Source organism: Pinus tabuliformis, chromosome 3_1, assembly GCF_031772625.1.
Source record: "Pinus tabuliformis cultivar Carrire ecotype Pingquan chromosome 3_1, CPIR1, whole genome shotgun sequence".
In the NCBI taxonomy this organism is placed as follows: domain Eukaryota; kingdom Viridiplantae; phylum Streptophyta; class Pinopsida; order Pinales; family Pinaceae; genus Pinus; species Pinus tabuliformis.
In genome coordinates, this window is record NC_142301.1 from 658,378,109 (window position 1) to 658,396,147 (window position 18,039).

The 18,039-nt window shown below is 36.9% G+C and overlaps 1 protein-coding gene and 1 long non-coding RNA gene across 2 annotated transcripts in view; both read left to right on the forward strand.

The window, feature by feature from the left end:
* Positions 1 to 5,321, forward strand: part of LOC149188791 (putative LRR receptor-like serine/threonine-protein kinase At5g48740) — a 47,033-nt gene extending 41,712 nt beyond the window's left edge. The window contains exons 2-3 of the mRNA XM_089413099.1: positions 4,443 to 4,980; positions 5,191 to 5,321. Coding sequence (XP_089269225.1) covers positions 4,443 to 4,834 — 392 coding nt within the window. The 3' untranslated portion in view covers positions 4,835 to 4,980; positions 5,191 to 5,321. The remainder of the gene's footprint in view (positions 1 to 4,442; positions 4,981 to 5,190) is intronic.
* Positions 5,322 to 11,113: 5,792 nt separating this feature from the next.
* Positions 11,114 to 18,039, forward strand: part of LOC149188792 (uncharacterized) — a 29,115-nt gene continuing 22,189 nt past the window's right edge. Inside the window, exon 1 of the long non-coding RNA XR_016256308.1 lies at positions 11,114 to 11,357. This is a non-coding gene — a long non-coding RNA (uncharacterized LOC149188792). The remainder of the gene's footprint in view (positions 11,358 to 18,039) is intronic.

Genomic DNA, 18,039 nt, shown 5'->3' on the forward strand with positions numbered 1-18,039 from the left:
GGAAGCTTAAAGGTCGAGCTAAACAATATAACCAGAAGAAGAAAAATCAATGGCACAATACACATGAAAATACTTTGGGAAAAGCCTCAGCTAAAAACCCCACACTATTGTATTATCATACATGGTGGAAATACATAGGAATTATACAAAGCCTTAGCTCTCACAGCTAGCCAGCTCTCAGTACAATCCTCATAGATGCTCACAGGAAATCTTGGCTTCTCTTCAACCTTCCTCTCTGCCCTCCAATCTCCTATTTCCTTGCGTTTTTCCTTCTGGATGATTTTCCTATTACCAAGTGGAAAACCAATCCTTCAAAATTGCACAATCCTCAAGAATGAATCCTTGACTGTATGCATGAGTTTTCTCTATGAGAAAACACATGCAATTGATAGTAAACTGTCATTGAACATTAATCTCAACTGGGTCTTTCTCAGAATAAACATGCATGAGTTTCTGATGAGGGAATCTTCAATTAACTGGAGTAGCACTAGTTGAGTGCATTAATGCATCAACTCACTGTTAACTCACTATTAGTTCCTCAAACAGTTTGGAACTAATTTAACTAGACTTAACTCAGTACACTAAGTTAACTAATTACAACTCAAATATTACTCAATCTTATCTCCTTAATTTAAGGGATAACTCTTGCATGACTTTAGAAAGACTTCCAACTTGAATTTCTTCAACTAATTAATTTAAAATAAATTAATTGATTATTTCCAAGTAGCTATTAAGACTAAATTCGATTTTAGTTCACAATTTAATTCAAGGACAAATTAAATTAGAATATTCTTGTTGCCATATTTCAACAGGTCATTAGCCTATTTACTTATATTTGAGGAAGACAAGTTCGATCTTTGGCCATTAGCCTATTTACTTATGTCTAAGGAAGACAAGCTCTTCATCAAGTAGAAGAAGTTTTAAGGCATACTCCACACCCAATTTTTAATTTCAATTAAAATTTAATAATTTTTTTAATTAAAAATTATATTTAAAATTTTGTGAAAAACATATATATACACATGTAGTCTAAGTAATTTATGAAATGACCTTAGTGATTCTTGCACAATCAAGGAAGCTCTTTCTCTCCTCGAAGCAACCATAAGAATGGTAATCAATATCCAAAAATCAACCATATCTCCCTTTGGTCTAATTGATAGAGAGTTGAGATCCTATATGCACTATTTTCCTTTCAATCAGGCTAATATCGAGAGTGGATTCAAATACCTGGGGTTCCTCTTAAAACATAATTTTTACACAAATCTAGACTGGAAATGGCTCTTAACAAAGATATAAAAGAGACTCGAGATCTAGAGCACGAAATGGTTATCAAGGGCAGGCCGTTTAGTTCTAATTAAATCAATGATGGAGGCCATTCTAGTTTACTGGATGTCACTCTCCTAGATTCCAAAAGACAGCCTCTCCAAAATTAAAAAATTTTGCTATAAATTTCTTTGGGCATAAACCTACGAACAATGTGCATCACCATGGGTTAAATGGTCCAAAATGAGGGTGGCGATTGAAACAACTTCTGTTTTTGCTTAAGAAATGGAAGCCAAAGTAGGTTAGAGGATGAACACTTCTCAAAGTCTATGGACTTCAATGGTCTACAGGAAGTACATTTTTCCACTATCCTTTGAGGATTGGATTCAAAACTCCAACAAAAATAGACCAAATGCCTCCATATGGAGGGCCATTGTCAACTCCTTTCCCTTAATTGAAATCAATCTTGCTTGGAAAGTTGGCGTAAGCACCAACCTCATGCTGGGCATTGATCCTTGGACTAGAAGTAGTGGAGGTAATTACCTTCCCAAAGGACTAATAACATTTCTTCACCCAGTAGGGATTTATACTCTAAATTAGGTGGCGCCCTCCCCATATGAATCCCCTCGTAAACCAAAAATGGTTTTTAGGCAGACATCTGAACCTTTGGAGACATTACATTGGAGCTTGGTTAGCCTTCACGAGATCCTTGCGAGAGGCACTCATATGCATCTTTTAGGACCCTGATGAGCTACTTTAGACCCTCTCCTCATTGGGACATCACACTCCAAAATAAGGATACCTAACCCTCATCTCTAACCAAGCCCCTGATTGTGGTGGCACCACCTTTGGACGCTTAAGTGCCCAACCAAATCTAAATTGTTCATGTGGTGTGCTCTAGAAAAAAAATACACACATGGGATTTTTTGCGCATAAGACAAGAAAAAGAGGGGCCAAATTGGTGCAGCCTATGAAAATAATCAGAGGAATCAGTGAATCACCTTCTGACCGAATGTTCCTACACCAAAATCATCTAGCATTACTTTTCTTGAAAGTTGGGATAAGCATGTAACTGGGAAGGACCAAATATTAAGGTAGCTTAGAAAGTGTGTGTCGCAAATGAGGGAATAAAAGACTTCATGGTTCTCCCTCTTCTATCTGGTTAGGGCACTTGGTTAGCAAGAAAAAAAGTTATTTTCAATGATAAACCTACTCCTCCTAAAATCACAACTGCTCAATCTCTTGTTCTCTTGAATTTCTTGCCTAAGATGCCCTTTGCTCCTTACATTTGAATCACTTCACTGTCACAAATCAATAAAAATAGGCCTTGGGGCTTCTTTGATGGAGCCACACATGTAGATCCCAAAATATGTGGTAGTGGAGCTGTCCTGCACTTGGAAGACAACCACTATTTCAATATGAAAATGGGGTTCAGAGAAGGGTCAAATAACTTAGCAGAGCTCTAGGCTCTAAAACTATTACTAGTCTTTGCTATGGAAAAGAATATCACTTCTATCCAAATCTATGGGGATTCACAACTCATCATCAACTAGACTAAAGGTCTAAATAGATGTTACAACCTCACACTTCAACCTCCGTTGAATGATATTTCATGCGCCAAGTGAACTTTCTTATATTTTTACTATTTCTCACATTTACAGGAAACACAACACATGTGCAAACACCCTCTCTAAAGAGGTTATTCCATTGGCTTGCAGGACATGGGAAGTAACAAAACATTTTGAAGATGGAGCCTATGAGGTCAATCATAAGACTTTCATTGAGGATGACAACACCAACTATAAATGTAAACCAACAATCTTTTGTTTTTTTGTTTTTTGTTTATTTGCACTGATATTTATCATCATCCTCACATTTGACATGACCATGGGGCTACTCACACAACCCAGTTTTCCATTTTATGCAACACTCTAGAAAATCATTACTCAAAAGACTCTTATTTCAACATTGTTTTAATATGATATTCTTATAGTTATCTCAAATATGAATTGTAATCAACAACACCATCAACATAACTTCATTACTAAAGATTATTATCTATCAAACAAATACATGCATAACATGTATTAGCAAAATGTAATTTGTTTTCTAACTCGGTGAAAGAAAAAATAAATGAAATAACCCTTTTCTAAATTAGTCAATTTTATCTAACATTTAGTAGACATCTTTAAAAATTAGACAAGCCCTGCTCTCCCTATATAAATTAGTGTACTTCCTTATTAAAATCTATATTTACAAGTTTGATTTGATTTAACACATCTTAAATTTAAAATAAGTCTAAAAGATTAAAATTGAAAACCATCAAAACTAACTCTCTCTCCACTAACTTTAAGAATCATTTCAAAAGGGAGTCGTCTACCGAAGTTGAGGAATCGTTGAGACTGTCAAAAGTGGCCGGAATCCAGGCAAAAAAATCTTAAAAAATCTTGTAGAGACAGTGTTTGAATCGTGTTTTTGATGGTGGAAATGGATTCAACACCATCAAAAGCGTTTAAGACACCTAAAATTTTAAAGTTTAACAACTATAATTTAGATTTAGAAAAACCCTTACTAGATTTTTTCTAAATATAACCGGAATTTCTGTAACTTTCCAGGCAATTCCTCAAGCTCGTTAGACTACAGCTTTCAAAAGCATTAGCGATTGATGTCAAGTAGGACCCTTTGGTAATAATTTTAAAAGCAAAGATAGCGAGGGGGAACGAAAGGACCCTCGGAATCTTTTGAAAAGTAAGGATAGGACTGTCATGTGATTTATGGATTTTATTATTCAGACATACCGTAGAGGAGAAATGCATTCTACTTTCACAGAAGGCTCCCGCAGAGGCAAAGGCCCAGAAATCCCTTGTAAAGAGTAATTTTAATTTCTTTCGAAATAGGCAACCGTTTGTTCGAATCCTCCTCCATTCAATCTACTATGAGAGAACTTTATAAAATATGGGTGTCACTATAGACAAAATTCCTCATGGCAAATGGAGCGGTTGGATGGCGCTAGTCGGAGTGCTTCTGAGTTTATTGCCTCTTATGAGTACCATAAGAAACGTGTCATGAGTGCCGTTTTACCCGTTGGAATTTCACTGTTTTGTCTACGGATCATTTTGCTTCATATTTAGTCAACAACAAGGTATTGTTTTATTCCGTAATTTCTGGTCGTGTGGAAGGATTTTTGAGTATCAACTGTGGAGCGAAAACAATTCAAACCGGAGAAAACAATATAAGATGGGTCACTGATGCTAACTACATAGACGTGGGTCAAAATGGAGAGATCTGGAGCGTCTATGCTTACGGTTCTTATTTGCACACTCTACGAGTTTTCCCAAAGCCTCTCAGCAAATCTTGCTATCAGTTGCCTGTGGTACCTGATGTGCCTTATCTCTTAAGATTATGGTTTGCAGTTGGAAATTACAGTGGATTCAAAAAACTCCCCAGCTTCGCTTTCTCGATTGAGACAGAGGGTATGTTAGCTATGGGAAACGTGACGATCTCAAACCGTGACACACCACGTTATAATGAAACAATATTTGTTAGTTCTGGCAGAGTCCTGTACATTTGATTGATCCGAACCTCGGTGTCTGATGATCCCTTCATCTCTGCTATCGAATTGAGGACGCTCCGTCCAGGCATGTATGGAGAGGCTCGGCCAGGAACAATGTTGATATCGGTATGGAGATATGATGTTGGCGGAAATTCTACTGTTATGTGAATATTTTGAACTGTATATATTGATACTTCTTATTTTGAAATGTATATATGTTGGGGGAAGTAGTGGTAATGATGCTTCTTATACGGCCGATACCAAATGAAGTTTGGGATGCGAGACCCAATTTTGATGCATTACTGTTGACGAGTTGAGATTTTTTTGTTTAAGTAATGATTGAGCTGAATGGTTTTGTGTGCTTAATAAAGCAGGTTTCCTGTAGACAAGTTCGACCGGATCTGGCAATATAAATCAGCTTTAACTGTTTCTAATTCTATTTCTGTACGGTTTGTAAGTAATGAAGAGCCCATTTCAACAAACGATACCAAGGAACTTCCTCAACAAACAATACCAAGGAACTTCCTCCACCTGTTGTTATGCAAACGGCAGAGGTTATTGTGAAAAGTGGTTTTAAATTCACTGTAGGACCGGCCAATGGTCACAAATTATTACTGCTGTTACATTTTGCAGAGATTGAGAAACTAAATATGTCTGAAGGGAGATCTTTTTACATCGATATAAATGGTGAACAACGATCCGAAACCATTACTTCTCTGAGCAATTATTCTACCCGGGAGCTAACTTTCATAACCAACCAAACAGATGACATGTATTTCGCCTTGGAGAACACTAATGACGCTACCAGCGATCCCATTATCAACGCTTTTGAGAGTTACGAAATAGTTGACACTCAACCAGCAACATATGTGCATGATCGTAAGTTATCTCATTGATGTTTTGAGTCTCGAAATGTTGATATAATTATGATTCAATTTCTATTTAAGTGGTATTACAGGGAAACTTGGGAAGATAATTAGCTCTAATGGAATGACAAATATTTTGAAGAAGGAACAATGGGGTAATTTCACAATTATGTTCATTGGTTGTTCAAACATCTAAGTCATCCATTTCTCCAGATCTTGAAATATTCAATGACAATCATTCCAAGGTATTTGAGACACTTAAAGGTCCCCCACCTATTTGTGATCATGATCATGCTATTCAATTGATTCCATGAAGTGTTCCTCCAAACATGAGACCTTATAGATATTCTTATGCCCAGAAGAGTGAAATTGAACGTATGGTTGTAGAAATGCTAGAGGGAGATATAATTCAATCTATCCAAAGTTCTTTCTCTTCTCTAGTAGTATTAGTTCAAAAGAAGGATGGATCATGGTGTATGTGTATGGATTATAGAGAGCTCAACAAGCTCACTATTAAAGACAAGTTTCTCATTCCTGTGATTAATGAATTATTGGATGAACTACATGGATAAATTTATTTCACTGTCATATATTTATTCAAGATATCATCACATTAGGGTGAAGACAAAAGACATTGTGAAAACAACATTTAGAAATCATGTAGGTCATTATGAATTTTTGGTCATGCTTTTTGGACTTACTAATGCACCTTCCACAATTCAAGGTTTGATGAATTCCACTTTCAAACCCTTCCTTATAAAGTTTGTGTTAGTATTTTTTGATGATATACTAATCTACAACAAGTCTCAGAAAGATTATGTTCAACATTTTGATAGGGTGCTCAAACTATTGGAGGAGAAACAATTATATTCTAAACCCTCCAAATGTTTCTTTGGGGTATAGAGAGAGGAATATTTTGGTCATATTGTATCTCATGAGGGTGTTAAGGTAGAACCTAACAAAATTAAAGCCATTAAAGAATGGAAAATCCATACAACCTTAAGGCATCTTCGAGGATTTCTTGGATTTATAGGGTATAATAGTAAGTTTGTTAAGAATTATGGGAAAATAGTATCACCTCTACCAACATTATTGAAAAATGATGCATTTCTTTGGACTGCATAAGAAACTAAGGCTTTTGAACATCTTAAAGAGACAATCTGTCGAGCTCCAGTCTTAGCTACACCAGACTTCACAAAAACCTTTATTATGGAATGCATTGCCTTTGGAAGTGGCATAGTGTTTTTTTAATGCAAGAAGGAAGACCCGTTGCTTTTGAAAGTCGTCCAATCAAGGGAAAGTATTTACATAAACCTATTTATGAGAAGGAAATGTTGTAAATACTACATGAATTGAAGCAAGGGAACCCTTACTTAGTGGGAAGACGCTTCAAGGTAAAAAAAGATCATGATAGTCTTAAATACTTCTTGAAACAAAGATTATCTTTATAAGAGCAACGAAAATGGATCACAAAGATGTTGGGTTATGATTTTGAAATCATCTAAAAAAAAGGAAGTAATTTTTTTTTGTGGATGCACTCTCAAGAAGGGATGAGGTTGTGGAGGAATTTCTCTATGCCATTTTTATTATGCAACCTGGTAGGATAACTGAAGCAAGGGATCAATGAAAGAATTATGAAGAGGTACGGACACTCATTTAAAAGTTGTAGCAATATCTCAGTGCATATGATACATTTATTTGAAAAAATGATTCGTTGTGGTAAAAAGATCACTTATATCTATGTAAGAACTCCCAAATCAAACAAAAGGTTATTTTGGAATTCCACAGATCTCCTATAAGAGGGAACTCAATATTTTTAAAAATTACTATAGAGTCAAGAAGGAATTTTTTCGATATGGCCTTAAATCTGATATTCAAAAGTTTGTGGTAGAATGTTTTGTTTCCCAACAAAATAAAGTTGAGATAATTAAGCTCACATGTGAGTCGTTTACAATCATTAGCCATTCCAAGTCAACGTTAGGAGGAGCTATCAATGGATTTCATCACACGTTTACTCAATTCCAAAGGAAGAAAGGTCATCATAATGGTATTTGATAGACTTACCAAGTATGCAATTTTTTTTTCACTATCTCATCCTTTCAAAGCCAGTATAGTCAATACTTCATTTGTGGAAATAGTTTGAAAGCTACATGGAAACCCAAAGATGATTGTAAGTGATAGAGATCCCATTTTCACTGGAATATTTCGGATAGAATTATTTTCTTTTCTTGGTACTCAATTAGCTCATAACTTATCTTATCATCCTCAATCTGATGGGAAAACTGAGATAGTGAACAAATGTTTGAAAGGATATCTTTGTTGCTTTGTATTTGATAAACAAACACAATGGATCAAGTTGTTACCCATGGTAAATGGTGGTATAATGCGTCCTTCCATACCACACCAAAAATGACCCATTCATCACATCATCTTTAAGAGACAATTCTAAGGTTCAAGCAATGGAAGATCACATTAAGCATCAACAAAGAGTTCTCCAACTCTTAAAGGATAACATGTCTCTAGCACAGAATCAAATGAAACAATAGGCAGATCAACATCACAATGAAAGAAGTTTTGATGTAGGTGATTGGGTATTTTTACGGCTACAACCATACAAACAAATGTCCCTCAAGCAAGCTAAGAAGGATACTAAATTATCACCAAAGTACTATGGCTCTTACAATATCTTGCGAAAGATTGGTACTATGGCATACAAATTGGAGTTGTCAGCATCTTCCCCAGTACACCCATTTTTCCATGTTTCATGCTTAAATAAAGTTTACGTGACAATATCTCAGTTGAAACTTGCCATAACTTGACGATGAAGGAAAAATCATATTGGAGCCTGAAGAAATCACATAAATAAGAATTCGATAGATACAAAATAGATAAATTTCAGAGTATATCATTAAGCAGAAGAACTCACCTGCTGAAGACTACATGGGAGTGCTTAAACAATGTTTTTTTAATATACTATTTTTAAAAACCCAGTTTGAATGGAAAAAGGTAGATAAATTGAGAGTACAATTTGAATGCATAAGAAATATATATCTAGAAGAGATGTTGATACCCGTGTTTTGTTTCATGTAGGTCATCATACATTGGAGTAGATTATTTTTCTTTGCATTGACTTTTGTCCATTTCTTTCACTAGCCCTAGAGTGGTGCGTGGTTGGTTTTGTTGTTCACCTTTTGATTATTCCATCCCATTGTTCTCTTTGTATAGAAGAGTTTATGGGGGTTTTCAGACATCCATATTTTATTCTTGTTCCTTCACTTAGTAAGTAGTATAAGTTACTAGGGTCTTGAGGTGGATTGAGGTAGGCTCTACCTTATTTTGGAGCAAAAATTCAGGAATCTAAATTAACCAAGGGGTTTGTAACAGGAGGTACGTGATTGGTTAGTGATGGGGATGGTTGGTTAGGGCATGAGAGAAGGGGGTGGGATTCCTTCCTTCTTGGGAAGGAAATAAACCTAGAGATGAACACTTTTGCTAGATTAGTTGAGCTATGATAGGTTGGATAAACTTTGTAGGGTCCTTAGTTGATCAAGTGATGCACATTTGTTTCTCCATTCCACCATGTGGGTTTTCGATAAGTTTTTCTAGAAAACTTTAACTTTCTTTCCTTAGTACAATAAGCGTCTACCTGCTTTGTTTCACACTACATTGAAAGACAACCTACTTATAATCTAGCATTTGATTCCAAGTGTAATCCTTTGTCGTCATTGCAATGTGAGGAAGCCTTATTAAAATCCATATCTACACATATAGGCATATCTAGTGGTGCACCATTTCTTTGTCTCTTCACTCTTGAGGTAAAATTTGCGTATAACACTTCCTTCAGTGAATCATTATCACATAATTATAGGATAAGGTTGAGAAATTTACCCAACCAGAATAGTGGAGAGGGAATATGATGTAAGGATGAAGGTGGGAGTCCAAGGCTTCATGTAGAGTCTGGATTTACCCCAAAACCATGTGCTCGAATTAAGGATATGACCTTGATTTTATGTGAGGTCAAATTATTCTATGAAGAAACCTATCACACATCGGTTAATGTGGGATTCTTTATTTGTTTATACTTTCCAAGTGCAAGAAATCCATTATTGAAGGCTTGCTAGCACTAGCTAGACGCCATTAAATTTGCATACCTCTTTGTGAAAAAGAGACTATTTAGATACATCCCTTGCCACTTATAACAATGGAGTTGAAACGTTATTAAGAATGTGGATGCTAGGATACTCAAAAAATATCCCTCTAAGGTTCCCATTTAACACTATGTCTCCAAAGGACTTATTTGGGGCCATTGCATTTAAGGGAGGATATATGACAAAAAGAGATCTTTAGAGAAATTCTTGAGGAGAAAGACTTCGACATGCCCAAAGGATAGGGCAGAGGAAGCCACCCATGAGGTTATCGATTCAAAGGCCATTAGCAAATCTATAGTTATTGTCCTAAATGAGGAGGGGGAATTATGATGAGAAGAGGGAACTTGGTCGATTCAAAGGCCATTGGCAAATCTAGAGTTATTGTCCTAAATGAGAAAGGGGCATGATGATGAAAAAAAAAACTACATCTTTTACTAAAAAAATTATGATGAAAAGAGAGAATTACATCCTTTACTAGGAAGAGGAAAAAAAAAATATGTAATCTAAAAAAATTGGAAAAACCATTAAATATATTAATAAGTAACTAGTTAAAAATCTAAAAAAAAAACTCCACTGTAACCCCAAAAAAACCAAAAGAAAAGAAAAAAAGAAAAGAAACAAAAAAAAATGATCTACTAATATGATGATATGATAATGACCTAACAAAATAATTAAATTTATTATTTCAATTGTTAAATCAATTTGAAAATACTTAAAAATTTATATAATTTAATACTCAAATTCAATAATTTCACTAAAAATTAAATTAAATTATATTTTTTTTATAAAATAATTTAGAGTAAATAAAAGTCAATAACTTTATCCATAACAGTGTTTAAAATAAACTAATCAAAGTTTATCAAACATCAACTTATACTCATAAATGCTACGCTCAACTTTTGTGGGGTCATAAAAATAATTTTATTAACTAAAATGAGATTATCAACCATGCTCTTACGTGAAGAGATGCGTATTTCCATTAAAAATTGATTGATGTGATTGATAGCATTCTTAAAAAAAAAAAAATTAATTTCAAAAAACATTAAAGTAACTTTAAAATAAAGTAAGATTGAATTGACCATATTTACGTCGTAAGGCGTTCCCCTCTGAAATCAACCTCCCAAAATGTCTTCGTGTCGTAATCGTAGCCCTTAGATCTAGTGTTAGACGATTGGAGAAAAATGAACCGTTGATTAAGAGGTTAAAGTTTTTTAGGGTTTAGAGGGTGTTGAGGGGGCGGCCTCGAACCTGCAGAGGCGGACCTGCATGCGGATGTTGAGGGGGCGGCGGACCTGCAGAGGCGGACCTGCATGAGGGCCGCGCGTTGCGTCTGGTGTTTCAGCTGCCTCCAGGAAGTAATGGCCGCGTAGTCGATGTTTCAGCTGCCTGGAGGAAGTAATGGAGTCTTTTATAAAGCTTTTTCATGTGGCTGGTAATCCTGACAGAGATTCTGGTCACCGGTTTGGGGTTCGCACCTGCTACAGAGGAGAAGGCGCTCCTCCAAAGCCACGCTACGACAGCAGCCGGGTAATTGGTTTCTGGATTCGAATCGTAAAACTGTAATTGCTTTCATTTCCTCTGTACTGTAATTAGTCGTAGGAAGTATGTATATACCACATTTGGCATGTTGCAGAACTCAATCTTGGGTTTAATCATTAAAATATAATACAAACTACATAATATACAGTTTGCAACAGTCACCAATGCTATAAAAGATGAAATCAGACCTTCTCATTATGTTGTTATTTACATGCGCGCAGAGCTGAGTGATCCAGACCAACACCCACAGAATCTAGAGCCTGAGAAATGTGATGGATGGGAATGGGTGGAATGGTCAAACTTGCCCAAACCCCTGTTTAGGCATCTTGAGGCTTTAGTTGAATCTGGATTCACTCCCTTCTAAGCCTTTAGTGGCCGAACCTATGAAATTGCCAAATTATTTATCAACTTCACTGGGGATGTTCTTCTTTCACAGTTGCAAACAATTACAGTGTGTATGTATAACTGTGTATCCTGTTTATGGAAACTCTTGTTGCGCTGATAAAACTATCAAATGATGGACACGTAGAACACCTTATATCATTGAAATTCTTTACACAATCATCTGTAGTGTTGGTTACAGTACAGTCTACACATTCAACACTTAGAGGTATTACTTTGAATTCGCTTCTTATTCTTTTTTATTTTTCCAAAAGTGCTTCTAAGTTCTCTTAACTCCATAGGCTTTACAATTGGCCTGAATAAGTCAGCCTCCAGAAGCAGCCTGTTTTCACTTGCAACTTGCAAGACAACCCTTGAAGGGCGAATCATTAATCACGAGCACTTTCCCTTGGCTAGGCTGCTATAGTGGGCTTATTGTTTTTTTTAAATAACCTGAAATCTCCAACAACTTATGTGTGCCTCTCAAAGAATTGAATCTTGGTGGTTCGCCAACACACCAACGATCTCACTACTGAACCATGATCTCATTGGTATCATCCTTTATTTTAATTTCTCCTTGGGAAGAAACTATGTAAAGTGCATGTCAAACTCCCTTCCGGACACAAAGTTATCCAATATTGGTTTGCTAAACTGTGTAAAGTGAATGTCAAACTCCCTTCCGGACACAAGTTATCCAATATTGGTTTGCTATAGGGAGTAACCTTCACTGAATCTATTTTAGCAGAGGGCTTCTTTTATGTCATATGGTTTTATACATATTTGTGTGCAGGCCAACTAATACATGAATTCATTTGTCCATGGGTTTTGATAAATACTATCATGTTTCAAAATTCATTTGTCCACGGGTTTTGATAAATACTAGCATGTTTACAGCATCACACTCTCCTTTCATTTGTGAAAGCGTTTTGATAAATACTATCATGTTAACAACATCACACTTTCCTTTCAAGCTTATCCCAAATGAATCTTTCCTTATCCAAATTAAATCGATTCAAAATCAGGCCATTGGTATCTTTATAGGCTGGTGCACCTTGCAAGTTTTGCATCAAAATAGCTCTAATTTTGTATAACTGTGTTGCTTTCTGTCACAACGTATATAACCCAGGGTTAGGGTCTGCCCATAGACAATGCCTAATGAGTACGACATCCATTTATAATTTTGTTCATGGCAGTCGAAGTGACCTAGGTCCTTGGGCACTCTTCAAATTGCCTCCGCTCAATGGATCCAACAGTGCTGTTCACAAGAGGAGGGGGCCAAACAGATCAAGCATGTTGAGAGCTTCAAACATAGCTCCTTACAAGGATATCTTTAATGGAGCCTTCCATGTCCAAATCAAACCTGATTCAAAATCATTGCATTGGTGTCTTTAGAGGTTTTTGTGCCCTGCAACTATTGTGGCAAAATAGCTTTAATTCTACCAATGTGCTGCTTTTGGTCATGCTTTAAGTTGCAAACTTAACATAGATTCAAGGACTTAACTGTGTTGCTCTCTATCACAACATATATAACCCAGGGTTAGGGTCTGCCCATAGACAATGCCTAATGAGTACGGCATCCATTTATAATTTTGTTCATGGTAGTCGAAGTGACCTGGGTCCTTGGGCACTCTTCAAATTGCCTCCGCTCAATGGATCCAACAGTGCTGTTCACAAGAGGAGGGGGCCAAACAGATCAAGCCTGTTGAGAGCTTCAAACATAGCTCCTTACAAAGATATCTTTAATGGAGCCTTCCATGTCCAAATCAAACCTGATTCAAAATCATTGCATTGGTGTCTTTAGAGGCTTTTGTGCCCTGCAACTATTGTGGCAAAATAGCTTTAATTCTACCAATGTGCTGCTTTTGGTCATGCTTTAAGTTGCAAACTTAACATAGATTCAGGGACTTATCCATATACAAATTACAAAGCCTAGTGAATGTTGCATCCACAATGTCAATAGTGGTCTTTTTTGTTTGTTCTTTCTCTCTTGCAAATTTATTGTTTTCCCTTGTACTCATTAATGGGTAGAATGCAAAATCCTTGTTTATTCGCACATATGTGCAGGAGAGACTTGGGAGGAGTGTGCTGCACGTGAGGTCATGGAGGAAACAGGGCTTACAGCATCAAACTCTCCTTTCATTTGTCAAAGCGTTTTGATAAATACTATCATGTTAACAACATCACACATCAGAACCCCAATAGATAAATAGAGAATATATTGATGTGTGCCTCTCAAAGAATTGAATCTTGGTGGCTGGCCAACACACCAACGATCTCACTGCTGAACCATGATCCCATTGGTATCATCCTTTATTTTACTTTCTCCTTGGGAAGAAACTATATAAATTGCATGTCAAACTCCCTTCCGGACACAAAGTTATCCAATATTGGTTTGCTAAACTGTGTAAAGTGCATGTCAAATTCATTTGTCCATGGGTTTTGATAAATACTATCATGTTTCAAAATTCATTTGTCCATGGGTTTTGATAAATACTAGCATGTTTACAGCATCACACTCTCCTTTCATTTGTGAAAGCGTTTTGATAAATACTATCATGTTAACAACATCACACTTTCCTTGCAAGCTTATCCCAAATGAATATTTCCTTATCCAAATTAAATCGATTCAAAATCAGGCCATTGGTATCTTTATAGGCTGGTGCACCTTGCAAGTTTTGCATCAAAATAGCTCTAATTTTGTATAACTGTGTTGCTTTCTGTCACAACATATATAACCCAGGGTTAGGGTCTGCCCATAGACAATGCCTAATGAGTACGGCATCCATTTATAATTTTGTTCATGGCAGTCGAAGTGACCTGGGTCCTTGGGCACTCTTCAAATTGCCTCCGCTCAATGGATCCAACAGTGCTGTTCACAAGAGGAGGGGGCCAAACAGATCAAGCCTGTTGAGAGCTTCAAACATAGCTCCTTACAAGGATATCTTTAATGGAGCCTTCCATGTCCAAATCAAACCTGATTCAAAATCATTGCATTGGTGTCTTTAGAGGCTTTTGTGCCCTGCAACTATTGTGGCAAAATAGCTTTAATTCTACCAATGTGCTGCTTTTGGTCATGCTTTAAGTTGCAAACTTAACATAGATTCAGGGACATAACTGTGTTGCTTTCTGTCACAACATATATAACCCAGGGTTAGGGTCTACCCATAGACAATGCCTAATGAGTACGGCATCCATTTATAATTTTGTTCATGGCAGTCGAAGTGACCTGGGTCCTTGGGCACTCTTCAATTGCCTCCGCTCAATGGATCCAACAGTGCTGTTCACAAGAGGAGGGGGCCAAACAGATCAAGCCTGTTGAGAGCTTCAAACATAGCTCCTTACAAGGATATCTTTAATGGAGCCTTCCATGTCCAAATCAAACCTGATTCAAAATCATTGCATTGGTGTCTTTAGAGGCTTTTGTGCCCTGCAACTATTGTGGCAAAATAGCTTTAATTCTACCAATGTGCTGCTTTTGGTCATGCTTTAAGTTGCAAACTTAACATAGATTCAGGGACTTATCCATATACAAATTACAAAGCCTAGTGAATGTTGCATCCACAATGTCAATAGTGGTCTTTTTTGTTTGTTCTTTCTCTCTTGCAAATTTATTGTTTTCTCTTGTACTCATTAATGGGTAGAATGCAAAATCCTTGTTTATTCGCACATATGTGCAGGAGAGACTTGGGAGGAGTAAGCTGCACGTGAGGTCATGGAGGAAACAGGGCTTACAGCATCACACTCTCCTTTCATTTGTCAAAGCGTTTTGATAAATACTATCATGTTAACAGCATCACACATCAGAACCCCAATAGATAAATAGAGAATATATTGATGTGTGCCTCTCAAAGAATTGAATCTTGGTGGCTGGCCAACACACCAACGATCTCACTGCTGAACCATGATCCCATTTGTTTCATCCTTTATTTTACTTTCTCCTTGGGAAGAAACTCTATAAAGTGCATGTCAAACTCCCTTCCGGACACAAAGTTATCCAATATTGGTTTGCTAAACTGTGTAAAGTGCATGTCAAACTCCCTTCCGGACACAAGTTATCCAATATTGGTTTGCTATAGGGAGTAACCTTCACTGAATCTATTTTAGCAGAGGGCTTCTTTTATGTCATATGGTTTTATACATATTTGTGTGCAGGCCAACTAATACATGAATTCATTTGTCCATGAGTTTTGATAAATACTATCATGTTTCAAAATTCATTTGTCCATGGGTTTTGATAAATACTAGCATGTTTACAGCATCACACTCTCCTTTCATTTGTGAAAACGTTTTGATAAATACTATCATGTTAACAGCATCACACTTTCCTTGCAAGCTTATCCCAAATGAATCTTTCCTTATCCAAATTAAATCGATTCAACTTTAGAGGCTTTTGTGCCGTGCAACTATTGTGGCAAAATAGCTTTAATTCTACCAATGTGCTGCTTTTGGTCATGCTTTAAGTTGCAAACTTAACATAGACTCAGGGACTTAACTGTGTTGCTTTCTGTCACAACATATATAACCCAGGGTTAGGGTCTGCCCATAGACAATTCCTAATGAGTACGACATCCATTTATAATTTTGTTCATGGCAGTCGAAGTGACCTGGGTCCTTGGGCACTCTTCAAATTGCCTCCGCTCAATGGATCCAACAGTGTTGTTCACAAGAGGAGGGGGCCAAACAGATCAAGCCTGTTGAGAGCTTCAAACATAGCTCCTTACAAGGATATCTTTAATGGAGCCTTCCATGTCCAAATCAAACCTGATTCAAAATGATTGCATTGGTGTCTTTAGAGGCTTTTGTGCCCTGCAACTATTGTGGCAAAATAGCTTTAATTCTACCAATGTGCTGCTTTTGGTCATGCTTTAAGTTGCAAACTTAACATAGATTCAGGGACTTATCCATATACAAATTACAAAGCCTAGTGAATGTTGCATCCACAATGTCAATAGTGGTCTTTTTTGTTTGTTCTTTCTCTCTTGCAAATTTATTGTTTTCCCTTGTACTCATTAATGGGTAGAATGCAAAATCCTTGTTTATTCGCACATATGTGCAGGAGAGACTTGGGAGGAGTGTGCTGCACGTGAGGTCATGGAGGAAACAGGGCTTACAGCATCACACTCTCCTTTCATTTGTCAAAGCGTTTTGATAAATACTATCATGTTAACAGCATCACACTTTCCTTGCAAGCTTATCCCAAATGAATCTTTCCTTATCCAAATTAAATCGATTCAAAATCAGGCCATTGGTATCTTTATAGGCTGGTGCACCTTGCAAGTTTTGCATCAAAATAGCTCTAATTTTGTATAACTGTGTTGCTTTCTGTCACAACATATATAACCCAGGGTTAGGGTCTGCCCATAGACAATGCCTAATGAGTACGACATCCATTTATAATTTTGTTCATGGCAGTCGAAGTGACTTGGGTCCTTGGGCACTCTTCAAATTGCCTCCGCTCAATGGATCCAACATTGCTGTTCACAAGAGGAGGGGGCCAAACAGATCAAGCCTGTTGAGAGCTTCAAACATAGCTCCTTACAAGGATATCTTTAATGGAGCCTTCCATGTCCAAATCAAACCTGATTCAAAATCATTGCATTGGTGTCTTTAGAGGCTTTTGTGCCCTGCAACTATTGTGGCAAAATAGCTTTAATTCTACCAATGTGCTGCTTTTGGTCATGCTTTAAGTTGCAAACTTAACATAGATTCAGGGACTTAACTGTGTTGCTTTCTGTCACAACATATATAACCCAGGGTTAGGGTCTGCCCATAGACAATGCCTAATGAGTACGGCATCCATTTATAATTTTGTTCATGGCAGTCGAAGTGACCTGGGTCCTTGGGCACTCTTCAAATTGCCTCCGCTCAATGGATCCAACAGTGTTGTTCACAAGAGGAGGGGGCCAAACAGATCAAGCCTGTTGAGAGCTTCAAACATAGCTCCTTACAAGGATATCTTTAATGGAGCCTTCCATGTCCAAATCAAACCTGATTCAAAATCATTGCATTGGTGTCTTTCGAGGCTTTTGTGCCCTGCAACTATTGTGGCAAAATAGCTTTAATTCTACCAATGTGCTGCTTTTGGTCATGCTTTAAGTTGCAAACTTAACATAGATTCAGGGACTTATCCATATACAAATTACAAAGCCTAGTGAATGTTGCATCCACAATGTCAATAGTGGTCTTTTTTGTTTGTTCTTTCTCTCTTGCAAATTTATTGTTTTCCCTTGTACTCATTAATGGGTAGAATGCAAAATCCTTGTTTATTCGCACATATGTGCAGGAGAGA